This window comes from Lissotriton vulgaris, chromosome 1_1 (assembly GCF_964263255.1).
Source record: "Lissotriton vulgaris chromosome 1_1, aLisVul1.2, whole genome shotgun sequence".
Lineage (NCBI taxonomy): Eukaryota > Metazoa > Chordata > Amphibia > Caudata > Salamandridae > Lissotriton > Lissotriton vulgaris.
The window spans coordinates 400,585,702-400,608,072 of record NC_141685.1 but is presented as its reverse complement, the minus strand read 5'-3'; the positions used below and the strand labels follow the sequence as shown (position 1 = coordinate 400,608,072).

The 22,371-nt window shown below is 46.2% G+C and overlaps 1 protein-coding gene across 1 annotated transcript in view; it reads left to right on the top strand.

The window, feature by feature from the left end:
* TMEM59 (transmembrane protein 59) overlaps positions 1-22,371 on the top strand; it is a 144,951-nt gene that overhangs the window by 52,944 nt on the left and 69,636 nt on the right. Inside the window, exons 4-5 of the mRNA XM_086952517.1 lie at positions 1,906-2,058; positions 17,201-17,282. Of these exons, the coding sequence (XP_086808643.1) occupies positions 1,906-2,058; positions 17,201-17,282 (235 nt within the window). The remainder of the gene's footprint in view (positions 1-1,905; positions 2,059-17,200; positions 17,283-22,371) is intronic.

Here is a 22,371-nt window from a genome sequence, read left to right as displayed (position 1 = left end):
TGGGGGTGCTCTGTGTGTGTTTGTGTGTGTCATTTGCTAGAGATAAAGCTAGTGGCATTGTAAATGACAATGCCATTTATTTATGTTAAAAAAAACATAAATAAAAATAATGTCAAGAGCAATGCCAATAGCTCTAACTTTAACAAAGGCAAAACCATTGCATTGTAAATGCTTGCTTTACTTCTTGCATTCAGAGAACTTCTTATTTCTTTTAGCACTCCGTTGGAGTCCATGGGTTTTCTTTCTCTCTCGCCCTCCATTTGCAGTTTCTCAAATCAAATATCCACCCCCTGTGCGCTCTATGTTGCTACTTTTTCCCCTTTGCCAACTCATCCATTTATTCGCCACTCCTGGCAAGCTTTTTTTTTTAAATGTATTTATTTTCTTTTTTCCTCCTTCCTTCCCACTTCAAGCTCCTCTGTTGCCCTCATGCCCCGCTCCCTTACCTCCCACCAGACCCACATTGACCTCTCACCCCTCCTGTTCCTTTGTTGCTCCCTCACCCTATCTATTACAGTGTTCATGCTCTTTTTTTAAAAAAAAAGATTTTTTTTTTAAGCACCCAGCAGTGGCAATTTGTTACTGGGCTGCCCCTGTTTATGTTTCGCCTACATAGAGCAAGCGATGTGCTGCGAGACCTACCTTTGGTTCTTTTGTTCGCTCCTCCCTGGAGCATAAACCAATTGCATATGTTCCTCCTTGTCTTTGTTTGTCCTCGTCCTTTGCACTATTTTTTTCAAATTTCATAAGCGTCTCAGTATTATTCCTGTTCGTGCAATGTGCTTTCCTGTTTTTAACACAGACATACAGCTTCTTATTTATGTTTCTTTCACCCCCGTATACCATCTGACGCTTTAGTTACTTACACCCACAATTCTACTACTCTGTGCTGCTCTACGCCGCTCCACTCTATGCCCCTCTACTCTCCAACACTCCACTCTACACAGTGCCACTCACTCTGTCTCTCTACTCGACACAATGTCGCTCTATGCCACACTGCTTTACGCCGCTCCACTTTACGCAATCACTCTGTTTAAGCCACTCCGCTCTACACATTGCCATTGTACACCATTCCACCCTACACATCTCTACACTACATCCCTCCATTCTGCTCTACTTAACTCTGTGCCACTACCCCCTCTAAGCCACTCCACTTTACACCACTCTACTTTACACCACTCTACGCCACTCTACTCTACAACACCCTACTCCAAGCCACTCCACATAGTGCCCTTCTACGGCTCCCTATGCCTACTCCACCCTATGCCTACTCCACCCTATGCCTACTCCACCCTATGCCCACTCCACTGTGCCACTCCACGCCACTCTGTGATTCTACCCTACAGCACTCCACACCAATCTAACCTAAGCTGCTCTGCTCTATGACACTGACACTCCTCTCCACTCTACCACACACTACTCAATTTAATGACACTCCACTCTGCCACTCCATTCTATGCTACAATACTCCACGCCACTCAACTAACATTCCTACACCACCATGATGTATTGTTTAGGCATATTTGAAACAACTATTCTGCTTGTTTTCTGAAAATAAAGTACTTTGGTAATTCTCTGCCTTCGCCTGTGTAAGCATTTGTATAAATTGCTCAGTAACCGGTAGAATTTGCATGCAGTTTCGGTACAAACTTACTAATAAAAGGTGACCTGGTCATTGTACCTTCAAATTGGGCCAGCACCCAGTGAGGCTGTGTGCATTTGGAGGACTAGCTGTCTCAGAAGTGCTGTGCCACCAGGAATGTATGAATAGCTTTCCTCATTGTACACAAATGCATTAATCAACACATGCACATACACCATACACCTACATATCAAAGAGAGTTTAACACTAAATTGTTACTACCCCACAATGCATTCTCTTCACTTTTGACCATGTTTTTACAGCTGTTGGCAATGAGACCAAAAATTCATCTTCTTTACCCTTTGACACTGGTGAGATCGATTTGGACTGACATGATGGGCTCTGCACATGGTTTTATAACATCCTCATGGACTTTCTACCTTCAAGCAGATGACGACAAAATTGTGGTATTCCAGGTATTGTGCATTCTCTCTTGTAAATTAAGAGCATCACTGACACGTTACCTGAATGCTTTGAACTAGAAGGGCAGCACAAATGTCTAATGCTAAAAACATGTACCTCTGCTCTTACTGTTAGGGCTTTCGGTCTGAATAATGAACAATGGTCCAGTGGATTGACATACGTACTGTGTAATGCATATGTCCATTGATTCATTTTTGTACTGTCTCAAGGGTGAAATAAATCCAACCAGCACCCTCAACACCAGCACCTCATTTTATGTAATGGATTATTTGTAAAGTTAGTTTCAGCAGCATTTTTACTCCAGCTTTGGAGTTAACACTGCTTTTGTAGTAATAGTAACGCTCCTAGTAGACCAGCACTAGTCTTGTGTTTTGGGGTTTTAGTTATTAAGCAGTTTTTTAACTTGAGCTTTATTGATTGTTTTAAACACATCCAAGTACTTCAAGTAGGAGTGGTTCCTGGAACAAATTAATTAATAGAGAAATTACACTACACAGAGGAGTTCTTCCTTCAGTATCATGATAATCCACTAGACAGCAGCTTCCTTCTCAACATCGCTACCACCATCCTCATGTCAAGATGCATCTACATCACCAGCTCTAGGAGCCCCAATGTCAAACATAAATGTTCATAGGGAAAAATAAAACCCTAACATGGGCAGTAACAGGAAAAGAAGGAAGATAATGGAAATGGGGTTAAATCAAGCTGGTGTTTTTAAAGGGGTAGAAAGGGGGTGAGTAGGACGATGAAGAATTATGCCTGCCTGGCTGCCGAGAAAGAATCCAGGGCATAACAGTGATTTGAAATCTCAAAATACACAACTCTGCAATTCTGTTGGTATCCTACAGTGTTCTCATTTTGCAAGTACCATCTATTCTTAAGTTAAAGCACACTTAAGTTTCCTTATGTAGTTTCCTTGTGTAACACACTGATCATAGCAAGGGAGATTTTTCTTGACCATGCTCCTACAGGCTTGAATTATTGTTGGACAGGAGCAACATTTTGTCAGTGCCTCTTTATGGTTTGTGAAATATCGAGAAAGGAAGTAGGTTGGCTCTCAATTGCAAACTGAGTTCATCTCTAACATATGTTCCCTCAACTCCACTCAAAGATGGCATCCTGGTAGGGGTAGCACATGTATGCACTTTTGAGAAGTATGAAGCAGCTCCTCGTTCCTGATGTCAAATCCCATAGTAAGATCTCCAATACTGATTTTAACTCTTTTGATTCTGCACCACCGGTTCTTGAGGACTTAATGTCTGGCTGAAACATTTTCCAATTGTCAGCAGGAATTTAGGACTACGCCTCTAATTTGTGCACCATGTACTATAACTCAACTCTGTCCTTTGAAGGGCCTCAAACTTACTAATAAAAGGTGACCTGGTTTATTGAACCTTTGCAGTACTTCAGCCATGGCTCTTTCTTGGATTGGTAACCTTCACTTTAATAATAGTGGAATTTTGTAGCTTCACCGTCACCCGGTTTGCTGGAGGGCACAATAGGAGTAAAGAAATTGGACTTCACTTCTTCTCTCACATCTCCTTGAATGTAGTAGGCATGTTTCTGCCCCAGCCCTCCACCCAACCACTTGACCCCACTTGGGCAGAAATCTACCAAAGAAGAGGCAACACTCATCCAGCTCTCCTCAGGTATGGCAGAAGAGGTGTCTCAGTGCAGTGTGTTCTCCCTCTCACAATCCAACAATCGTGCCTTAAGAGTGGTCAGCACAACAGTGCCTTTTACTGCGGTCTGTGCACCGCAGTGCATGGATTAAAGTGTGAGGCCCACTCTCCCATCCCAGCCCACTGGTCTCCTCAACACAGACACGGTGTTCCTGCCCTGCCTAATTCAAACATCTACAGCCTGTTACTAGTGTGGGGGGGGGGCCTCTCTGGGTGTTCCAATCCACATTTGCTGCTCAGCAGGTTATTAACAACTTACCTCTACCTCCCCTAAGATTCTATAGTGTTGGTACCTCAGTAGCGCAATATCGATTGACATTGGGGAGTTTCTCTGCTTAGTTGAACATAAAGATTAAATAAATCCGGGGTTAAAACGAGGCCTTGAGGTACCCTTTGACAGACTGCTACCAGGTTATATAGTGTGTGATCCAATTCCTATAAGTTGTGAGCAATTTGTTCGGATCTGATCCAGCCCATATGTTGCCCCGCTATTATAAGGTGTGAATAAGAATGTTGTGGTTGACTATCAAATGCTGCCGTAAAATGGAATTCGCAGGCACTCGTTCTTGCTTTCAAGTATTTGAAGAGTCTCATTCAGTATTGATAGAGTAGCCCAGGTAATACGACCAGCTCTCAACCCAGACTAGAACTCATCAAGAAGGTTGTTCTCTTTTACAAATTGCTTTAGTTGAAGCAACATTCCATGATTATGGTGAGGAATAGAAGCCCAGAGTAGGTAGTGAAATCTTCCGGATCAGCCATGGATATTATTTTAGGAGAAGATTCTCTTGACCAATTTTTAAGCAGTTCGGAAATATTCTTTTTTATGGTGAAATTTCACGAGCCTCGACCAGTATGGAAATAGGACATAGCCCATTTCTTTGGCCAAGTTATCCGGCAACGCATTGGAGAAATGGCACGAAGGATTGAGCTTTGAGGTAGTGTTGAGAATTTTAATCTGACCTATGTCTCTGAACTGGACCAGTTGTTTGCAGATTTTCTATCAAGGGCAGGTGAAGGATTGTTGGGTAGCAGAGAAAGAGAGCTGCTTTGCTCTTTTTAAACTTGGAATGGAAGACTCCAGCAAATTCCTTAGATTGCTCTTACGTTTCTATCATTTCTAACAGAGCTATGGGATTTGTTACAACATTGCCCTATCTTAGAAAGCTTTTTTGGCCGGTTTTTGCCAACTAAGGAAGAATTATTATTTTTTATTTTTTCCTCTTACTCCTTTTCTTCCTGACCGGGTTGCAAATAGGCCTCACAAAGGCTCTGATTAAAATGTTGTATCCTTAATCTGAATTTTGAGTCTTTTTATTTGACCACCAGTTACTGGTTAGAGAAAGACCAGTCGAATGGGATTTGATAATGATCAGGCCAATTGATTAGAATAGAGCCTGCAATTTAAATTAGATCATTTTCAGCAGTAATCAGATCTGTAGCAGCACCTTATGATGTCTATTGGTTGTTGGAAGTATTGAATCAAGTTATCTATCAGGAAAGAAGAATATGGGGGGCGTGGCAAAGCGCCTAAGATGGCGGACCGATCCTCTTAGAGCTCCGGCTGCCGGCCCACATCCACAGCATTTCATGGCGTCCCCTCACCCAGCACGGGGGCCGCACCGATGATCGGAGCCGCTCGGGACCATCCTGAACTGCCTGAAACCTCAGAGTGCTGTCCCTGAGCGGCCCGCGGCGATCCGCTGTTGCTCCCCGGGTACCGCCTGACAAGATGGCGACTGCCGGGCAGAGCGACAGTGCCCGGGCGCTGCTGACTCCGAGGGACACGGGACTGGTGGTCCCCAATGCCGTGCATCCGTTGTGCCCTCAGGTGAGGAGGCGGCTCCCGCGACGGGACATGGCACTGAAAGCAACAGACCGCTACAGGGGTGATGCACCATAGGCGGCCTGCGCAGTCCACGCTACCAGGGGAGGCCTGCCCCTGCCGTACCCGACCAATACTGCAGAGGCCCTGGCCACGCTTGGCAGCATCGAGGAGTGGCGAGGGAGCCCGGCGACAAGGGAAACACTACTGGCTGCCCTAGGGGGGTGAGAGCGACCACCCCCCCTCCTTGAGAGGCCCCGACGGGGCTTTCCGCGGCCCGACCTCCACACAGCCCCACCTTCCTGCAGAGGTGAGACGAGACGTGCCGGCGCCTGCAAACACCTCCCCCTCCTTCAGTGACCCCGCGTGGGCTCTGTGAGGCCCCAGACCACATCGGCGACCCCCCCTGTGAGAGATGGAGTCGGACCGGGCTGGCTGGGGCCTAGCACTACCCGGGGTGCTCCGCGGCACTCTGGTGCCTTGATGTATTAAAAGCGAGCTGACGACCTGCAGGAATACACCGGGGACAGCCCATAACTGCCGCGCCACTATCCCGGCCTGCTTGCCACCCCGGGCCCCGCTATCCAGTGAGACTGACCTGGTTACAACTTTGGGGATACCACGGCACTAGATCGTCCCCCACCTCCCACCTGCTGATACCCAGGGACCACTAACACGTGGAGGGACACGTGTGGTCGGTGACCGACCGACTGAAGACGGCGCGCACCCCAACGGCCACAGGACTGGGGGGCCGGTGTGGGGACACCCCCTCCACCGCCCCCCCCTTGCTGACGCGAGCTGCGGCAGTGCTCACCAGTGTCGCACGCACAGAGAACGCGCCAGCGGTCCCCTGACGGCACAGAGAGAGTCCTTCCCGCCAGCCATCGTTAGTGCGGACCCACACAAAAGACCCCTAACTCCCACTATGTGCCGCCGAACAGCAGGAACCACGCAGGGCGCGGACCACCAGAAGATACCGCCCCAGACGCCAACTCCAACCATATTACGGGATGGACAAGACAGCGCAGACTCCACGTCCAGAAAGTTGGATCAGGTACTCTCAGCCATGGAACAATCCCGAGTGGCGATGGAGAACAAATTCGACACTCTGGCTACAGATCTCAATCTTCTCCGCGATGATCACAGGAAGCTATCAGACAAGGTCTCCCAGGGAGAAAAGACGATGCAGACACTCACCCCGCAAGTACAGCAACATCACCATGTTAGAAGGGGCGATCCCAGAGGTCGGGTTATGTCTACCAACTCCTCCGTGACCCACCTCTCCCACCAATAATGCTGAGCCTTGTGAGGGATCTCCCCCCGGGGAAGACCTCAAGTAGCGAATCGTACACACGAGGACCACACCACACCACACTTATGAACAAACACAACACCGAAGGATTAGTTATCAACTTCTTTATAATCACAAAGAAAAGTAATATCACACTTATGTACAACGATCGAGGGATCGCAGAGAGTCTCAAGTCTTTAGGGAGGGGGTAGCGGGACAGTCTTAGTTTCGTAGGCCAGCACATAGCGTTACCTGCGCACAGCTCTCAATCCTCGAGCCGGGGGGATACGGGAGGTGGTAGTCGCACTGGTGATCCTACTCACTTGAGGATGGTTTTCTCGGGTTGGTAGCTTCGATAGTCCAGCCGGACTAGAATGTTCCTCGATCCGCGACAGCGTCAGCAGGGCTCGCTCTGGAGGAAGTTCAGGAGCCGCGACCACGTCAGCAGGGCTCAGAGGGTTCGGTAGAGGTCTTCAAGATTCAAGCTCGAGCCGCGACGAGGTCAGCAGGGCTCCGATGGTTCAGTTCCAAGAACGAGCCGCAACAGCATCAGCAGGGCTCAAAGAGTTCACGAGGTTCAGTCAGCCGCGATCAGATTAGCAGGGCTTCCTTGTCCAAGATACAACTGCCTGCTAGTTCAGGGGCGACCCTTGATATGGTCCAGTGACCCTTTGATGTCCGGACTCTCATAGGCGGAGGTCCGTGGCTGTGGGGGCAGTCCGTGGGTGAGGTCCGGCGGTTGGTTCTTTGATCCCTTTGAGGATGCGTCCGGGATTCCCAGACGCCCAGCAGATCTGGAGCCAGCACTCGGGGAGGCCAGAGGTGACATCGAAACTGGCCCTCAGGGGGAGACCAGAGGTGTGATCGAAACGAGTCTCTCAGGGGAGGCCGGAGGTGCCATCGAAACTACTCGCCTTCTCTCACTAGGGTAGCCCTCACCCTCCCAACGGGGGCTGGCGCGTCTGGAGCCTACGCTGCGCTGGGGCTGGGGTCATGCTAGGCCCACGGCATCAGGGATCTCGGGGAGATAAAATGGTTGCCGATGGGCCTATTTGGCCTTGCGGGTTTGAGGGGCGCGGGCTGGAAGGGTGGCCGGAAACAGGCCGATGCGTGCCATGGGCGTTTGGTCGGACATGGGCAGGGCAGCTAGGGGTTTCTAGGTATGGAGCTGGGCTAACGGGGAGCTGAGCGCGGGGGGGGGGGAACCACGCCACGAGGGCGGGTCCAACACGCGTCCCCCCTCCCCCCCAGCTGAAAGGCGGAGAGAACTACACTTCCCCCTGGGGGTTCTCTTCACTGAGACGGAAGAAACTGGACCGGCCGTCATTGTTGGCGTGGTCAACACCTGGCCGTTGCTCAACAGTGAAGTCCATCCCCTGGAGGGAGATGGACCATCGCAACAATTTGGGGTTTTCCCCGCTCATTTGCATTAGCCACCGGAGGGGTCGGTGGTCGGTTTGGACTTGAAAGTGAGTACCGAACAGGTAGGGCCTCAGCTTCTTCAGAGCCCAAACCACCGCGAAGGCCTCCCGCTCGATGGTGCTCCACCTTTGTTCTCGAGGGAGTAACCTCCGGCTAATGAAGGCCACTGGCTGATCCAGGCCTTTCTCATTCAACTGGGACAGGACGGCCCGATGCCATGCTCTGAGGCGTCCGTTTGGACCACGAACTCTTTGGAGTAGTCGGGGGGCCTGCAACACAAGGGCAGTGCACATGGCGTGCTTTAGAGCTTCAAACGCCTCCTGGCAGGTGGGGGTCCAGTTAACTTTCTTCGGCTGGTTTTTAGAGGTCAATTCTGTGAGGGGCACTACAATGCTACCATATCCCTTTATGAACCTTCGGTAGTACCCCGTGAGCCCGAGGAATGCCCACCCCTGTCAGATTTGACACTTACTGGCCTTAATGGTGAGACCGGCCCTCTGTAGGGCTAACAAGACCTCCCGGAGGTGGAGGAGATGTTCAGGCCAGTGGGAGCTGAACTCCGCAATATCGTCCAGATATGCGGCGCTGAATTCTTCCAATCCCGCCAGTACCTGGTTCACTAGTCTCTGGAAGGTGGCGGGGGCATTTTTCATACCGAAGGGCATCATCCGGAAATGGTAGTGGCCATCCGGGGTGGAAAAGGCGGACCTCTCTTTGGAGGGACGCTCCCGGAGGAGCAACATCCGCATCCTGAATCTGCCCGAGGGAGTGGAAGGGGCCGACCCCATACAATACATTACGGACTGGATCGGGACCTTTATACCAGCCACAGACTTGACTCCCTACTTCTCTATTGAGCGAGCGCTCCGAGTCCCGATGCGCAAACCCAAACCGGGCCTGCCTCCGTGACCGTTCCTGTTGAAACTCCTGCATTTATGAGACCGGGACGCCATTCTCAGGGCAGCCAGAGCACACGGGCGATTACAAGTGGAAGACAAGCAAGTGATGCTATTCCCTGCTTATTCCCGGGCTGTGCAGCAACAAAGGGCCACCTTTCAATCGATAAAACGCACACTCCGACAGAAGAATATCCAATATGCCCTCTTGTTCCCGGCCAAACTCAAGCTCATCCATGACGGAGTCATGCACTTCTTCACAGATCCGAAGGAAGCGGATGCCTGGGTAGAACAACATGTCTCTCGCCGCCCGACGACGCCGGGCGCACAAAACAGTCCACCAAGGCGACAACCAAGACAACAAGGCCGCAAAGTTACTCTAACACAGCTCAGTGCCAGATCTACCCACACGGAAAGCAGCATCCCAGACCTCACCCAGATCATCGCGGAGCGCAGGAGAGCGATCCAAGCGGTGTCGGCGATCGGGCCGGTGGAGGGAGGATCGGATGTGGACAGAGAACCCCATCTGTTCGGTTCGGAAGACGAAGCCAGCGACGCTCCAGCCTCCCTCGAGGGGTCCCAGACACCCCCAATAGTGACACCCCAAACTGCAGACCTGCTGATGTGACTGTGACACAACCACGTAGGCCGCTTGACGAAGTGGCCTAGTTCTAACCGCTTCATGTGACACACCTTCCGCGACCCAGACGACTATCGAGCGGGGTGGGTCCGTCGACGGCCCGTCAGATGATCGTGACGCCCTGCCCCACTACCTCAAATCTACACCAAAGAATCACTCGGCGCGGGACGCCTGAGGGACCACTTCCACAACTACACTACTTTGATCTTGGAGCCGGCAGCGATGAGGAAGGCAGTCGGCCACTTCGAACTAAAGAACCCATATGCAACATTGTTTGGACGTTTTGACCAGAGCAATAGGTCCCCCCAGTTGGGAATGTTCCCCAGATTTATGGTTTACCCCCTGTTCTATGATATTGGAGAAAAGGTGCGAAAAGTTACGACACCAACTGCTGCACTGCTAAGTTTAGGAAAAGTATCCTCCACATGTAAACCAATTTTTAACGTTGACCAGAGTAATCAATAATGTTCCCATTTTTGATAAATATTCAGTAATCCATGTTTTCCATACAATTGAAATCACTGCGGGGACAGAAAAGTTGAGCTGGAATGTGTTATTCCTCATTTTCAAATGTCGTATGATGTTTATCCAAACTTAAACATAGACATGTGTTGCCAACTTTCATTTAATAACTAACAGTGCTATCAATTGAGAATTGATGGCATCCCTTAGGGCACACTTATGTCGGGGTAATTATCCTCCATATGACGATGAAATAATACATTTGATGTTGTTGAACTTGAAATAAAGTTTTATTTCATTATATTCATTGATGCATGTTTCTCCACATAATCAATGCAGTTAATAAAGTTTTCACTTTTTCAACAATGGCGATTTCCAGCTCCAATGCATTTCGGGTTGATACCCTTCTTCTGGGAGCATCTACAAAAAAACGACCTATGTAGCATACATATGTCTATTTACGTGAAGTCATGAATGGTTAGTACCGTGCTGGGGGTGCTTTGTGGGTGAATACTATAACCGTCATTTTGCTCAATGTGCCGGATGGCGTGGTGTTCAGTGGTTTTAGTGAAGGTTTATAGTCTAATGGCGTGTGTTTACGGAAATGCTAAGGAGGTGGGTTGGACGCCGAACGGCTTTCAATGTTACCAAGAAACGGTGATTGCGTTAGTCACCGCTACCCTTATTAAAAGCTGTGAAGGAATAGTGTTCGCATTTACTTACATGAGTAAACGCCGTGTGGTTTCCGTTATCGTTCGTAGGCTGGATTGGCGTCTGCCGAGTGCTCGGTGAACGGGTTTGTTAGTGTGAGTGGGTCAGCTCGACTGATGAGGAGTGATGCGATGTTAATCACGTGACCGCGAGTAGAATAGAAGTAGAAATAGGACTGAAATGAATACAAACCCGAGAGTGATGGTGTAGTGGTGTGTAAGAATGATACATGGTTCATGATTAAAATAAGCCTAAAACCAGTAAGTGTTAAACAATAAAAAACAATGAACATGAACCGAAACATAAAAATGAAAGTAAACATGGAAGTTACTACAGCAAGGAAACTATCCAGAACCATATGTCCCAACTCTGTGGGTTGATGAATAGTAGTTCTGTGTTAAAGTTACAGATAACAAGAACATTCTATGCGTTCCTTTAATCCATGTGGTTTCATAGAGCTCAGTCGGTAAATCCAGTGATTCTCTCTTTGGAGTAAATATTTGTTATTGTCTCTCCCCTCTACTTTTTTGATGATTTCCAGTATCATGAACTTGAGTTGGGAAATGTTATGGTTCATTTCATTGCAATGGTTGGCTACAGATGATTTCATGTTCTTGGTTCTGATGTTCGACTTGTGTTCGTTCAAGCGTACTTTGATTTTGCGCTCAGTCTTACCAACATAGGTTTTTCCGCACGGACATTTTAACATATATATCACATTATTGGTGTCATAGGTGGCTGTGACATTTATCGCTATGTTGTGACCTCTCATGGGGTGTGTCCCCTTGTTGCCCAAAATTATGTTATTGCAATTATTCCAATTGTTGCAAGGTCTGGTCCCTCGTGATTCTGTTTGAATGTTTTCTGGTTGTTTGAGGATTTCTCCCAAATTTTTTCCTCTTGTATATGCGAACAATGGTCGCGATTTGAACATGTCTTTGAAATCCATCTCCAATTGTAGCATGGGCCAATGTTTTACCACAATGTTGCGAAATGTGGTACTCACATTGGAGAATTTTGAGACTATGACCATCCTGTCACTCTGAGGTTTTATTCTAGGTTTTTTGTAGGAAATCTAAACGATTGAGTTCTGACTTGGTTTTTGGCTGTCTCTAAAATTTGGTTGGGGTATCCTCTTTCCCGAAATATATTTGTCATCTCCTCTATTCGAGTTTCAGCCAAGTTGGAGTCTGAGGTGATTAGTTTAACTCTTATCATTTGAGACTTGGGTAGATGTTTTTTAAGCGGTCTGGTGGAAACTCGTATAATGTAAAACATTTTGACGATCAGTTGGTTTGAGGTATATGTCAGTGTAGTAGATACTGTTGTTCTTTAGTGTGATTTGGACATCCAGGAAAGTTATGGATTCAGCATCTATGGTCCAGTGAACTTAATTTGTTGGTTGATGGTGTTTAATGTCATCAGAGCTTGTTCCAGATTATCTCTGGTATCCTTCCACAGAATGAATAAGTCGTCAATGAAACGAACATACATTTTGATATTATTATTCCAGTTCGAGTTAGACCATATGTTGTCATATTCGAATTCTCCCATGTAAATGTTCACGTAGACTGAAGCTGCGCAATTTCCCATGCTCGTGCCTACTAACTTCAAATACCAATCTTCTTGATGTTTAAAATAACTTTGGTACAAAGTTAACATTACCAGTTCCATTAGAAATATCTTCATTGATTGGTCTACATCTAGTTTGAGAATGGCCTGTTCCATTGCTTCAATTCCTCCTGAGTGAGGGATCGAGGTATACAACGCGCTGATGTCAGCAGTACATAGCCATAGGCGTTCGTCTGGGTCCATTTTTAAGTTGTGTAACTTACTTAAAAAGTCAGTGGTGTCTCGAATGTAACTTGCAAGTGATTGAACTGTGGGTTGAAGCCGACGATCTAAATATTGGCCTACTGGTTCATGGATACTTCCACGTGTCAATACTATGGGACGTATCAGTTGGTTAGTAGTGTTCTTATGGTGTTCTTATGAATTTTTGGTACCGCATATATGGATGGACTCCTTGGATTGGATTTAAGGAGAAAGTTCCTGGTTTTTTGGTTTATGGTGCCTTGTGTCAAAGCTTTATCAATGATGTTTTTTAGTTTTGTGGCAAACTGTGCTGTGGGGTTTCCTGGAAGTTTCATGTAGGTGGTTTCATTCGCCTTTGTCTGCTTTTATACAAGTTATTTCTTTGTTGTTGGCGATGGCTCTTAACCTGTCACGGTCCTTTTGGGTGATGTTTTTGTGCGTTACTTTTTTTAAATTAATTGATGTCAAATCTTGTTTGATGAGTTGTTCGAACAAATCAATGGTTTTGTGGCTCACCGGAGCCTGAAAGGTACTTGAAGTTTTTAAACCCATAAGGGGGTCCGGTTCTTTGTTCCTTTGTGGGGGTGATACGTTCTCAATTTTTTTTTTCGCAATCTCAATTTTCTGTTTAGTTTGAAAGTACTGACTTCTAATTCCAACGGGTCTGATTTGGTAGTTGGTACAAAAGAGGTTCCTTTTTGTAACAAATTCATTTCTTGTTGGGTGAAGGTGTAGTCTGAAATGTTAATCACTAGTTGTTCTGTTTCTTTTTGGTCTTTTTGGGTGCTGTCACGCTTCTTGTTTACAGTTGTTCTTTTTGTTTTGCCCCTCCTGAGTTGTCTAAGGTTCCAACCTGTTCTAAAAAAGGAGTGTTGGTTGGACCTGTTGATGTACTAGTGGTTTGTTCTTGTGTTGTCTCCGATGGTCGTGGTCCCTGGGGGCGACCACTTTGTTGTCCACTTCTTCGTTGACGTTCAATAGTATCGCTATCTGAAGAGGATGTGTCTGTATTTTGGGTGTGAGGACGGGTTCTTCTCCTCTTGGCGTATACCTCCGCCCAGGTGTACACTTCACCCAGTTTGTAATCAAGCGTGTCGCGCCAGAATTTTCTGATTTTCCGATCGTTTGTCATTACTGTGTTTGTCAAGTTGTTGATTAATGTCTGCTATGAATATATCCCATTCGTCTGAAGACATGTTCTTTTGTTAATTCCTCTGTTGTTTCCACAATTTCTTTTTCTATTTCAATCAAGATGTTGGACAACTCCTCTATAATTAGAAGAATAAGATCTGGGCTGCACTTACTTAGGATGGCGTACCATTTGTCTTGGAACAGTTTTGAGTTCTTGCAGAGTGAAGGTTTAAGCGCAATTCGCCAATCTCCCGGTGATCCCACTTCGGTCATTTTTCCGAAAACTGGACACCCTGCTCACCACGCTAATATGGGGTACCGGCCGACGCAGAGTGGCCTTACGCACGCTATATCTGCCCACCGCAGACGGAGGTTTGGCAGCCCCATCCTCCGAATCCTATTTCCTGGCCGCACAACTTCCGTGGCTCTCCCACTGGACGGCGGAGAGGCATGCAGCGGAAACCATTGCGGAGACCGGTAGAATACCACTTCCGGTCATCAGAAGGATGCTCTTACCCGGGACCAAGCCGTCCCGTACCCACCCGATTCAAGTCTCCATTGCGCGCAAATGTATGATGCGTATTCATCGAATGTCTAAAAACCGACCACTCTATTCCCCACTACTGCCCCTGGTGGGTCTCCCCCGCGGAGACAAACATTACACTACTAGAGCCCTACAAATTTGGACCGACCACGACGTGACGGAGATAGAAGCGTTGTTCCACGAGGGACAATTCCTCATGTAAGGGCAACTCTTAGATAGCACGCGACCGTTCTGGAATTTACGCGATGGAGAACCGCCCACACACCCGGTGCTCCACACGATGCTCATCATGGGGGCTGGCAGGCACCTCATCACATGGCACTATAAGGCCATCAGGGAATTAATTAATGCCCCTCTAGATCATTTGCGCCAAACTTGGGAGGATGACATCGGCAGAGTGTTCCATGACACGGAATAGACACGTGCTCTGGAATACACAAAGAAAGTGTCCAGGAACGCACGGTTCAAAAACATACAATTTAACGTCCTCCACAGGGCCTACCTCTGTAACCCCTTAATGTGTAAAATAATGGATGCATGATCGATGTATCACCCCCCTCTCGGGGGGCCCTGATCTGTAAAATCTCAATAAAAAATCAGGAAAGAATATATTTGACTTGAATTCTTCTTAGCATCCCCCATTTCAGATCAAAGTCAAGTCAAGAGGAAGATTGTTGGGAAGGGAAGCTGCAATATGATGAAGTCCATACAGTGTTCAAGAAATGCTTGATAAATAGTAGAAGATCTTTATTTAGTCTAGTAGTTTTAGTGGCAGTAGATTTTATGCCAAGTTTGAGGCACTGCCCCCATCTATTTAAAAGTTGTAAAATGTTTATACATCGCAGTGAGTCAAACAAGATTCTCCTTCCCTACCAGGACAGATGACTGCATAGTCAGATGGGATCAGTAATGTGGAACGTTTCAGTTTCATTGAGCCACGTCTCTAACACAATCATGGGATCCAGGTCCATGTCTAATATTGAGTCCGCTATCTCTGTCTTATATTTGGTCTTCTGGTCGACCTTCCGAGCTGATTCGGATTGATGTTCAGCCAGTAAGGGACTATTATTCACTTGAATGTTATTTTTAAAGATTTTTGTGTTTAACACTTCCTTGGAGAGATACTTTATGCTATCAAATAAGGTGCTAGTGGCATTAGATAGTGTGATGAGAGTGCCATCTCTATACAAGATAATTTTGCAGTTGATTTGAGGGTCTAGGACTGTGGCTTCAAAAGAGGAGGGTGTCTCCCTGAGGTCACTGAAAGAAGTGGGTGGAAGGTTTCCAGGGTGTAAGAAGTGTCTTATTTCCATGGTGTAAGAAGTGTGTTATGTTCCCAGATGGGCATGGCTGGGGAGGTGGCACTAAGGTGCGTGTTCGGAACAGGTATTTTCTGATTATCTAATTTAGGAAGTAAAAGGAGATCTGATTGTGTATCACTGCCCTGATTTAATGCATTTTGCTAAGCTTCTGCTATGTGTTCATCGTACAGCAGCAAAGCAGATAACATTAACATGTAATATTTTTTTCCCCCTATTTAAACCCTGATTGGCCAAACTGTTAACAGCTCGTCCGTTCGTTCTAGGAATTTTTGTTCCAATTATTTGGAATGTCTTACAACTGTGTAATTCTGGTTTCTGTCTCCAATAAGTATCGCATTTTGGACATGACTAAAAAGTGCATAATATTTTGAGTTTTTCCATCCTTTGCTAGCAACCATTCAGTATTCCTCATAGTTAGATCAGTGTATAAGTAATTTCAAAAGGAAATTTAATATTGTGTAATTAACTTGCTCTATTTCTTTGAATTGTTTTTACATGTTCTCCAACTACTTTGTGTATTGTGTAAAAGCATGGAATGCAGCACTTCTCGTGTTAAGTACAGCACTATCAATTCAACTAACAGTAGTAGAGCCGGACTGGGAACCAGAACCGGCCCTGGCAAAGTGCTCGGCCGGCCCCGGAGAGGGGAGGGGGGAGAGGTGCGACCGCGCTCTATGACAGGGCCGGTTTTCGGCCGTTTTTGTTACAGGGCCGTTTTTGCAGCATAACGGCCCTGTAACAAAAACGGCCCCAGGGGCCCAAAACCGGCCCCCAACCATGCGGCCCACCGGGGAATTGCCCGGTGCCCTCAACGGCCAGTCCGGGCCTGCTTGAAAACTGCAATTTTCAAAACCTGAGATTTTGCTTTAAATGTACTTTGGTACCATAGCTTTGCTGTTCTATCCACGAGGCAGTATATCAAGGAAATTAAGGTATGCAACTTCAAGAAATTCTGAAATGCAATACCGTAAAACTTAAGCAAGGAAATTGTGTGCAGGTACAGGCTTTTGACACCGATTTAAACTTGCCCAAATTTCAAATAAGACACATAGAGTTGCATATATTACACATTTGAGTTCTCTAAGTATTTAAAAGAGCATCGAGATGCAAGCTTGGTCTCCAAAAAACTTGCCTATAAATGCAGCTATCATTTTGAATTAATTTGTAAAACATAATCTTGGTTATAATAATATGAATAATTTTATCAATGTGCTAAAATGGTTCTCTAGGAATAGATGAAACATTCAATGTGCATACATTTTTGTCCCTAAGTTCTCACATGGACTATGTACTTCTATCATTGCAATTTCACTATGTGTCGCTAGCCAAATTTACATTGTATATTCATGAATGTTTAAGAAAGCTCTCTTGAAATTGTGCTTTTTTTATTTCAGTCAAAGCCTGATGTACAGTTTGTACCAGAACTATTATTGGATTCCACAGATCTGAATGATTCCCCGTCCCATAAAAAGTGTGGTATGTTAATGTTGTTTACATTATAGTAATTTGTATATATCCCACTATGTGTGGAGCAGTTGGATATAGGTTTACCAAATACCATACAAAGGATGTTTTTGTTGACTACTGTAGTCTAGGTCATGGCCTTCAAGCAACTGGGTGGGAGTGTTTGATTGGTTCAGATGCTTCGTCCATTACCGCCCCCTTTTGTACCGCTTTTGGCCGCCAGAAGTGTGGCAGGGTATGCTCAGACGTGAGTCCCTTGCTCACTTTGCCACTGGATTCAAGCAAGCCTGGCTGAAGACGGCTGGAATGCCAGAAACCGGTCCTCGGAAGCTTGTTTCCGGTCCAGGGAAGGCATGGCTTGGCAGTTCAGGCTGGACTGTTCCCAAGAGGCACAGGGTCAGACTGATTTGCATATAGCCATGTCTGAACTGGGGTGGCAGAGTTGGCTAAAGAACGGTGATGGATTAAACCCAGATCTTTTGACTGGGTGTGAGTGTTTGATTGATTCAGATGCTCTGTCCATCACCACCCCCTTTTGTACTGCAAAAACAGCAACATTCAACACTTTTCTGTTGGCTGCTCCTCATGCACTTGAGATGTAGACCAGGGTGTTTTCCTGGCTTGTCCTCTCAAGTTAATGCTATGGTTAGGGTGATACTCAGATAGTGTAATATACCCAAATGTCTATGCTGACACCCCGGCTTTGTACCCTTGTTGTGAAGGGCGAACCAGCTCCACAGGCCCAACAGAGCAGCAAAGAAGGATGAGAAAACCCAACATTGCGGTGGTCCAGCCGCACAGCCCCTCGTTGATGTTTGTCCTTCAAAGGCCCTTCACTCACTGGGGGACTTTTCTCCCCTGCCCAAGACGTAATATTAATTAACTGCATGCGCGCTAGCCGGTTTTCCCACGGTGCGCTGAAATTTGAAAATCGCTGCTTTTGTGACAAAGCCAGCTCGTCATGCACGCAGCGCAGGTAACGCCCATGACGAGCTGGCTTTGTCATCCGCATCGAAGGGCTTAACACGGAGGAAACCCGCTTTCAGCAACAAAGAACGGAAAAGAAACGTCAGTACCCTCTCTGGCAGTGTCGAAATGTGAAAGGTCAATAAACAATATGAAGCCTGTTCCTGCAGGGAAAGACCCTGCAGCAAAAGGGGGCGTGTTTTTTGCTGAGTGACGGATGACGTCACAGATAGAAAGCAAAAAACACGCCCCCGAATCCGAAAAAGACAAGGCTTGAACCGAGTGACGCCCCTCTCCTCCAATGGCTGGCCTCCGTTTAGGAAGCCAGCCAATGGAGAAGAGGGGCGGGTTCCAACCCCCTCTAAGAAACATAAAATGTTATGTTATGTTATGTTATGTTATGTTATTTATACTTTTGTATAGCGCAACGGTTACTCAAAAAGAGTGTCCCGGCTACGCAGTGCGACGGTCCTCGACCTAAAAACAGTTGATGTGAGATGTGCAAAACTGAGCCCTGATGATAAAGCTCTTAAGCCCATTGGCTGGGGATTAAGGCAACATGGTAAAAAGTTGAAGGCGTAGCTTGGAGTTCAGTCGGCATTTGACCTTGTCCCAAGGGAGGTCCTGTGGAACTCATGACTGACCTGGGTGCTTCGAAATATCTTGTAGATGTTATTCGCAGGATCCACATGAACAAATATGCACAGATTGGATGTGGTTCCCTTGGGGAGTTGACAGACCCCATCCCAGTGGCTCTGGGTGTAAGGCAAGGGTGTGTCCTAGCTCCGACCTTGTTTCTGCTATACATTAATGACCTGGTGGCCTAGCTTGAACTATGCAAGTACAACACACAGAGTTTGGCCAATAGGAAGCTCCCTTTTGCGGAGGACACCTTACTGGTCAAACCTAGGAGTATTCAAAACGTTGTGGACCAGTGTGGTGTCTTCTGCAGGTAGAGAAGAATGGAGAGCAACCTAAATAAAAAACAAATACATGGTCCTAAACCCCTGCCACTCGATTCAATCATGCCCAGTTTTCAATGGTGTTCCCCTGGAGAGAGTCTGTATATTCGAGTATCTAGAGTACACTCTCAATGATCATTTTGCTTGGTCTCCCCAGATACATAAGTGCAAACTTAGGTCAGAGCACTACACAGGAGGCATATTGAGGGCTTGCAGGGCTCCAGTTTTCGTCCGAAAACCCCAGCCTCCAAATTTATAACCAAGAAGCCCTGTCGGATCTTCATATGGTGGTGAACTTTGGGGGAATGAGAATACAAGTGACATGGAGTTGGTGAAGAACAGTTTTATCCGACTGCTCACTAACCTACCCCACTCTCTCCCTTCCAGTTAGACCAACTTCATAGATCTCTTGTTCACAGAATTGGACTGAGACCCCTTCTGTATTGAAGGAGTATCTGGTCCTCTGCAGATATAGTGCCCTATCGGAAGAGTTTCCTTGACATTCTAAAGCTCCCAGGGGCGGCTTAGATCCCATGTCTGGGGTTTGTCAAACGTGGCCTAGAAGAGATAAGCTTGCCTCATCTCTACAACGGCCCCCCACAGACGCCGGGGATGCCTGGTTTCACCTTGGAGATGCCCAGAAAGGGACCATCTCACAGGGAAAACCTGGACGGGTTCCCCATCGGTCTTCAGCGCCAGGATACTCCTTGGAGTCACAGTGCGCTTTACAAGTACACCCACATTGAGTGTAAGATCCTTTGGGTTATTCCAGAGTCTGCATCCAGTGTAGCAAAGTCCACACTCAAGGGGTTTTATTGGAGACACGTGGATGGAGGGCGCCACAGGACTGGGAGGGTGGACTCTTTGACCTCAGCCTTTCTTGAGATCAATGATGCTTTCTTCCTGGAAGAATACATGGATATGATTGAGCCCCGCTTGCTAAAACGTTTTGTATATTACATTTCTGATTGGGACTTTGTCACTGTGATCATTCACTGGTAAATGGCATTGTAAGTGCCACCCCCCCCACCAAATTCGATGTGAGTTGCCATTTCTGTCCCGACACAAAATAATGCATTGTCCTTGTTCTCTTTTTTTCCCCTTATTACCATGTTTATCAGAGGGAATGGTTTATGCCTCTATGTTGTAATCTGGGGCCAAGAATTATAGAACAGCCTCCAGGATTATTAGATCTAACACAGCACAGCCAATTGTATTCACTGTTTACCGCTTTCTTCTACATATATGGAGATGTAGACCGAAAAGTGCAACTCATTTGTTTCTAGACTAGGTGTGGCAACCTGTATGCAGCCTATGTCTGCACCATACAATCAGTTGTTATCAAAGGAATTTTGTGTTTTTTTTTATCGTGATTTAGGATTTTTAGTGCTATGTATTACTTTTATGTACATTTTTAACCTTACATATGCTGCTATTTTCCTAGATTTTCTCCTTATTTTTCATGTAATGTTTTTAAATTATTCAGTTTTTTGTATTTTATGTGCTTTTATGGCAATTTTTGCTTAACAAACGATTATTTTTGATTGAATAAAGACAAATGATCTGTGCATTTGAGGGCAGAAGCTGTGGAGTACCTCTTGAGGTTATTAAGGTAAAAGGAACTCTGCTATTAAACAATATGACTTAGTGGGGAGAGCAACAGAAATCTAGGGTTCATAGATTGAGCAGCAGTATGCGTTCCTGAGCTATCTGTGCACAAGATGCGTGCAATGCAAATTCCAACTAGAGCTGAAGTGATCACTATAGCTTGTGAACTAAGATACATTTGAGCGTCAATGTCCATATGCTTGCTATACCAGCCATACCGTCTCTGCCAGCCGAAGCCAACCCTCTCCTGAAAATAATTAAGCAGGGGCTTGGCAGTAAAGTTCAATACCAAAAGTGGAAGGCATGGCATAGACCCTTGCCTCTGATCAAAAACTGACCTTAGTACAAAAAGACTGGGGGACTCTAATAAGAGATCTACATGGCCCACTAACTTTAAATAAGGTTGGCTCATTATTGCCACTGCTGATGAGTAGCGCACATAAACCGTAGACTAAGAACAAAGAATTTAAATCTATCAAAAGTTTGTGCCAGCTGACCGAAATCCGGCATAAAAGGCAGAAACGAGTCGTGGCTGACATAGAGTTAAAAGAGGCAAGGAAAAAACACAAAAAGACAGCCTGGGCCTTAAATCAAAAATTACATGGAGGAAGAGTTGATGCACATATTAGTCTAACTTGCGCCCTGCAACTCACATAAATTCTGGGGATATGTAAATGGTCTGGTAAACAAAACCACCTTTAAAGAGAACGCGGTCTGTGCAGAAAAATGGACAGAAACATGTAACTTGTACTTACTTGAATGCTGAGAAACCCATGGGCCCCTTGGATGAGTCATTTAGCAATGCGACTAAGGCACTTAAAGAGGATTTATTTGATGAAACCGAGGAGGAAACTGCACAAATCCTTAAATCGATTCCCGAAGACTGTGCCCCAGGGCCAAACGGCCTGCCATGCAGTGTCTTCAGGGAAGACGTTGATTTTTGGGCAGCCTATATGCACACACTCTTTAAAGAGTATTGATTCGTGGAGGTGTTCTATCCTATCCATAAAATAGGCGACAACACCACCCCACCTTAACAACAGATGTTTCACCTTATTGGAGGTGCAAGGGAAAAGCCTTTGTGAAGCTACTTCTGCATGAATTGGAGGCCTGGGTTACGGATAATAACATCATCCTGTATTATCAAATGGGATTTCGCCCAAATGCCTCCACAATGGAAAACACAATTGCTCCTTCATATTTGGAGGGTAAGGCAGTAAAAAAAATCCTTAAGCCCACTATATGAGTGTTTTATATTTTATAGTTTGTCGTTTGATAGTATTGACTGAAGAACCTTATGGGCCAAACTCGCTGCATGGGGTAACCCAAAATGTCTACTGGATGCCGTAATAGTCCTATACCCAGACACCTGGGTCCAAATTAAGCTCACCCTAACTTGCGCTACTCCAAAGATATCCTTGAACAAAGGGCCTGAAACAGGGATGGGTTTAACTTATACACAGCAGATCTAGGCATGCAGTTGTTAAAAGGAAGCCTTTTTCCTCCAAGGCTTGGGCCCTTTAATCTACCGATTATTCAATATGCACATGATCTGGTGATACTAG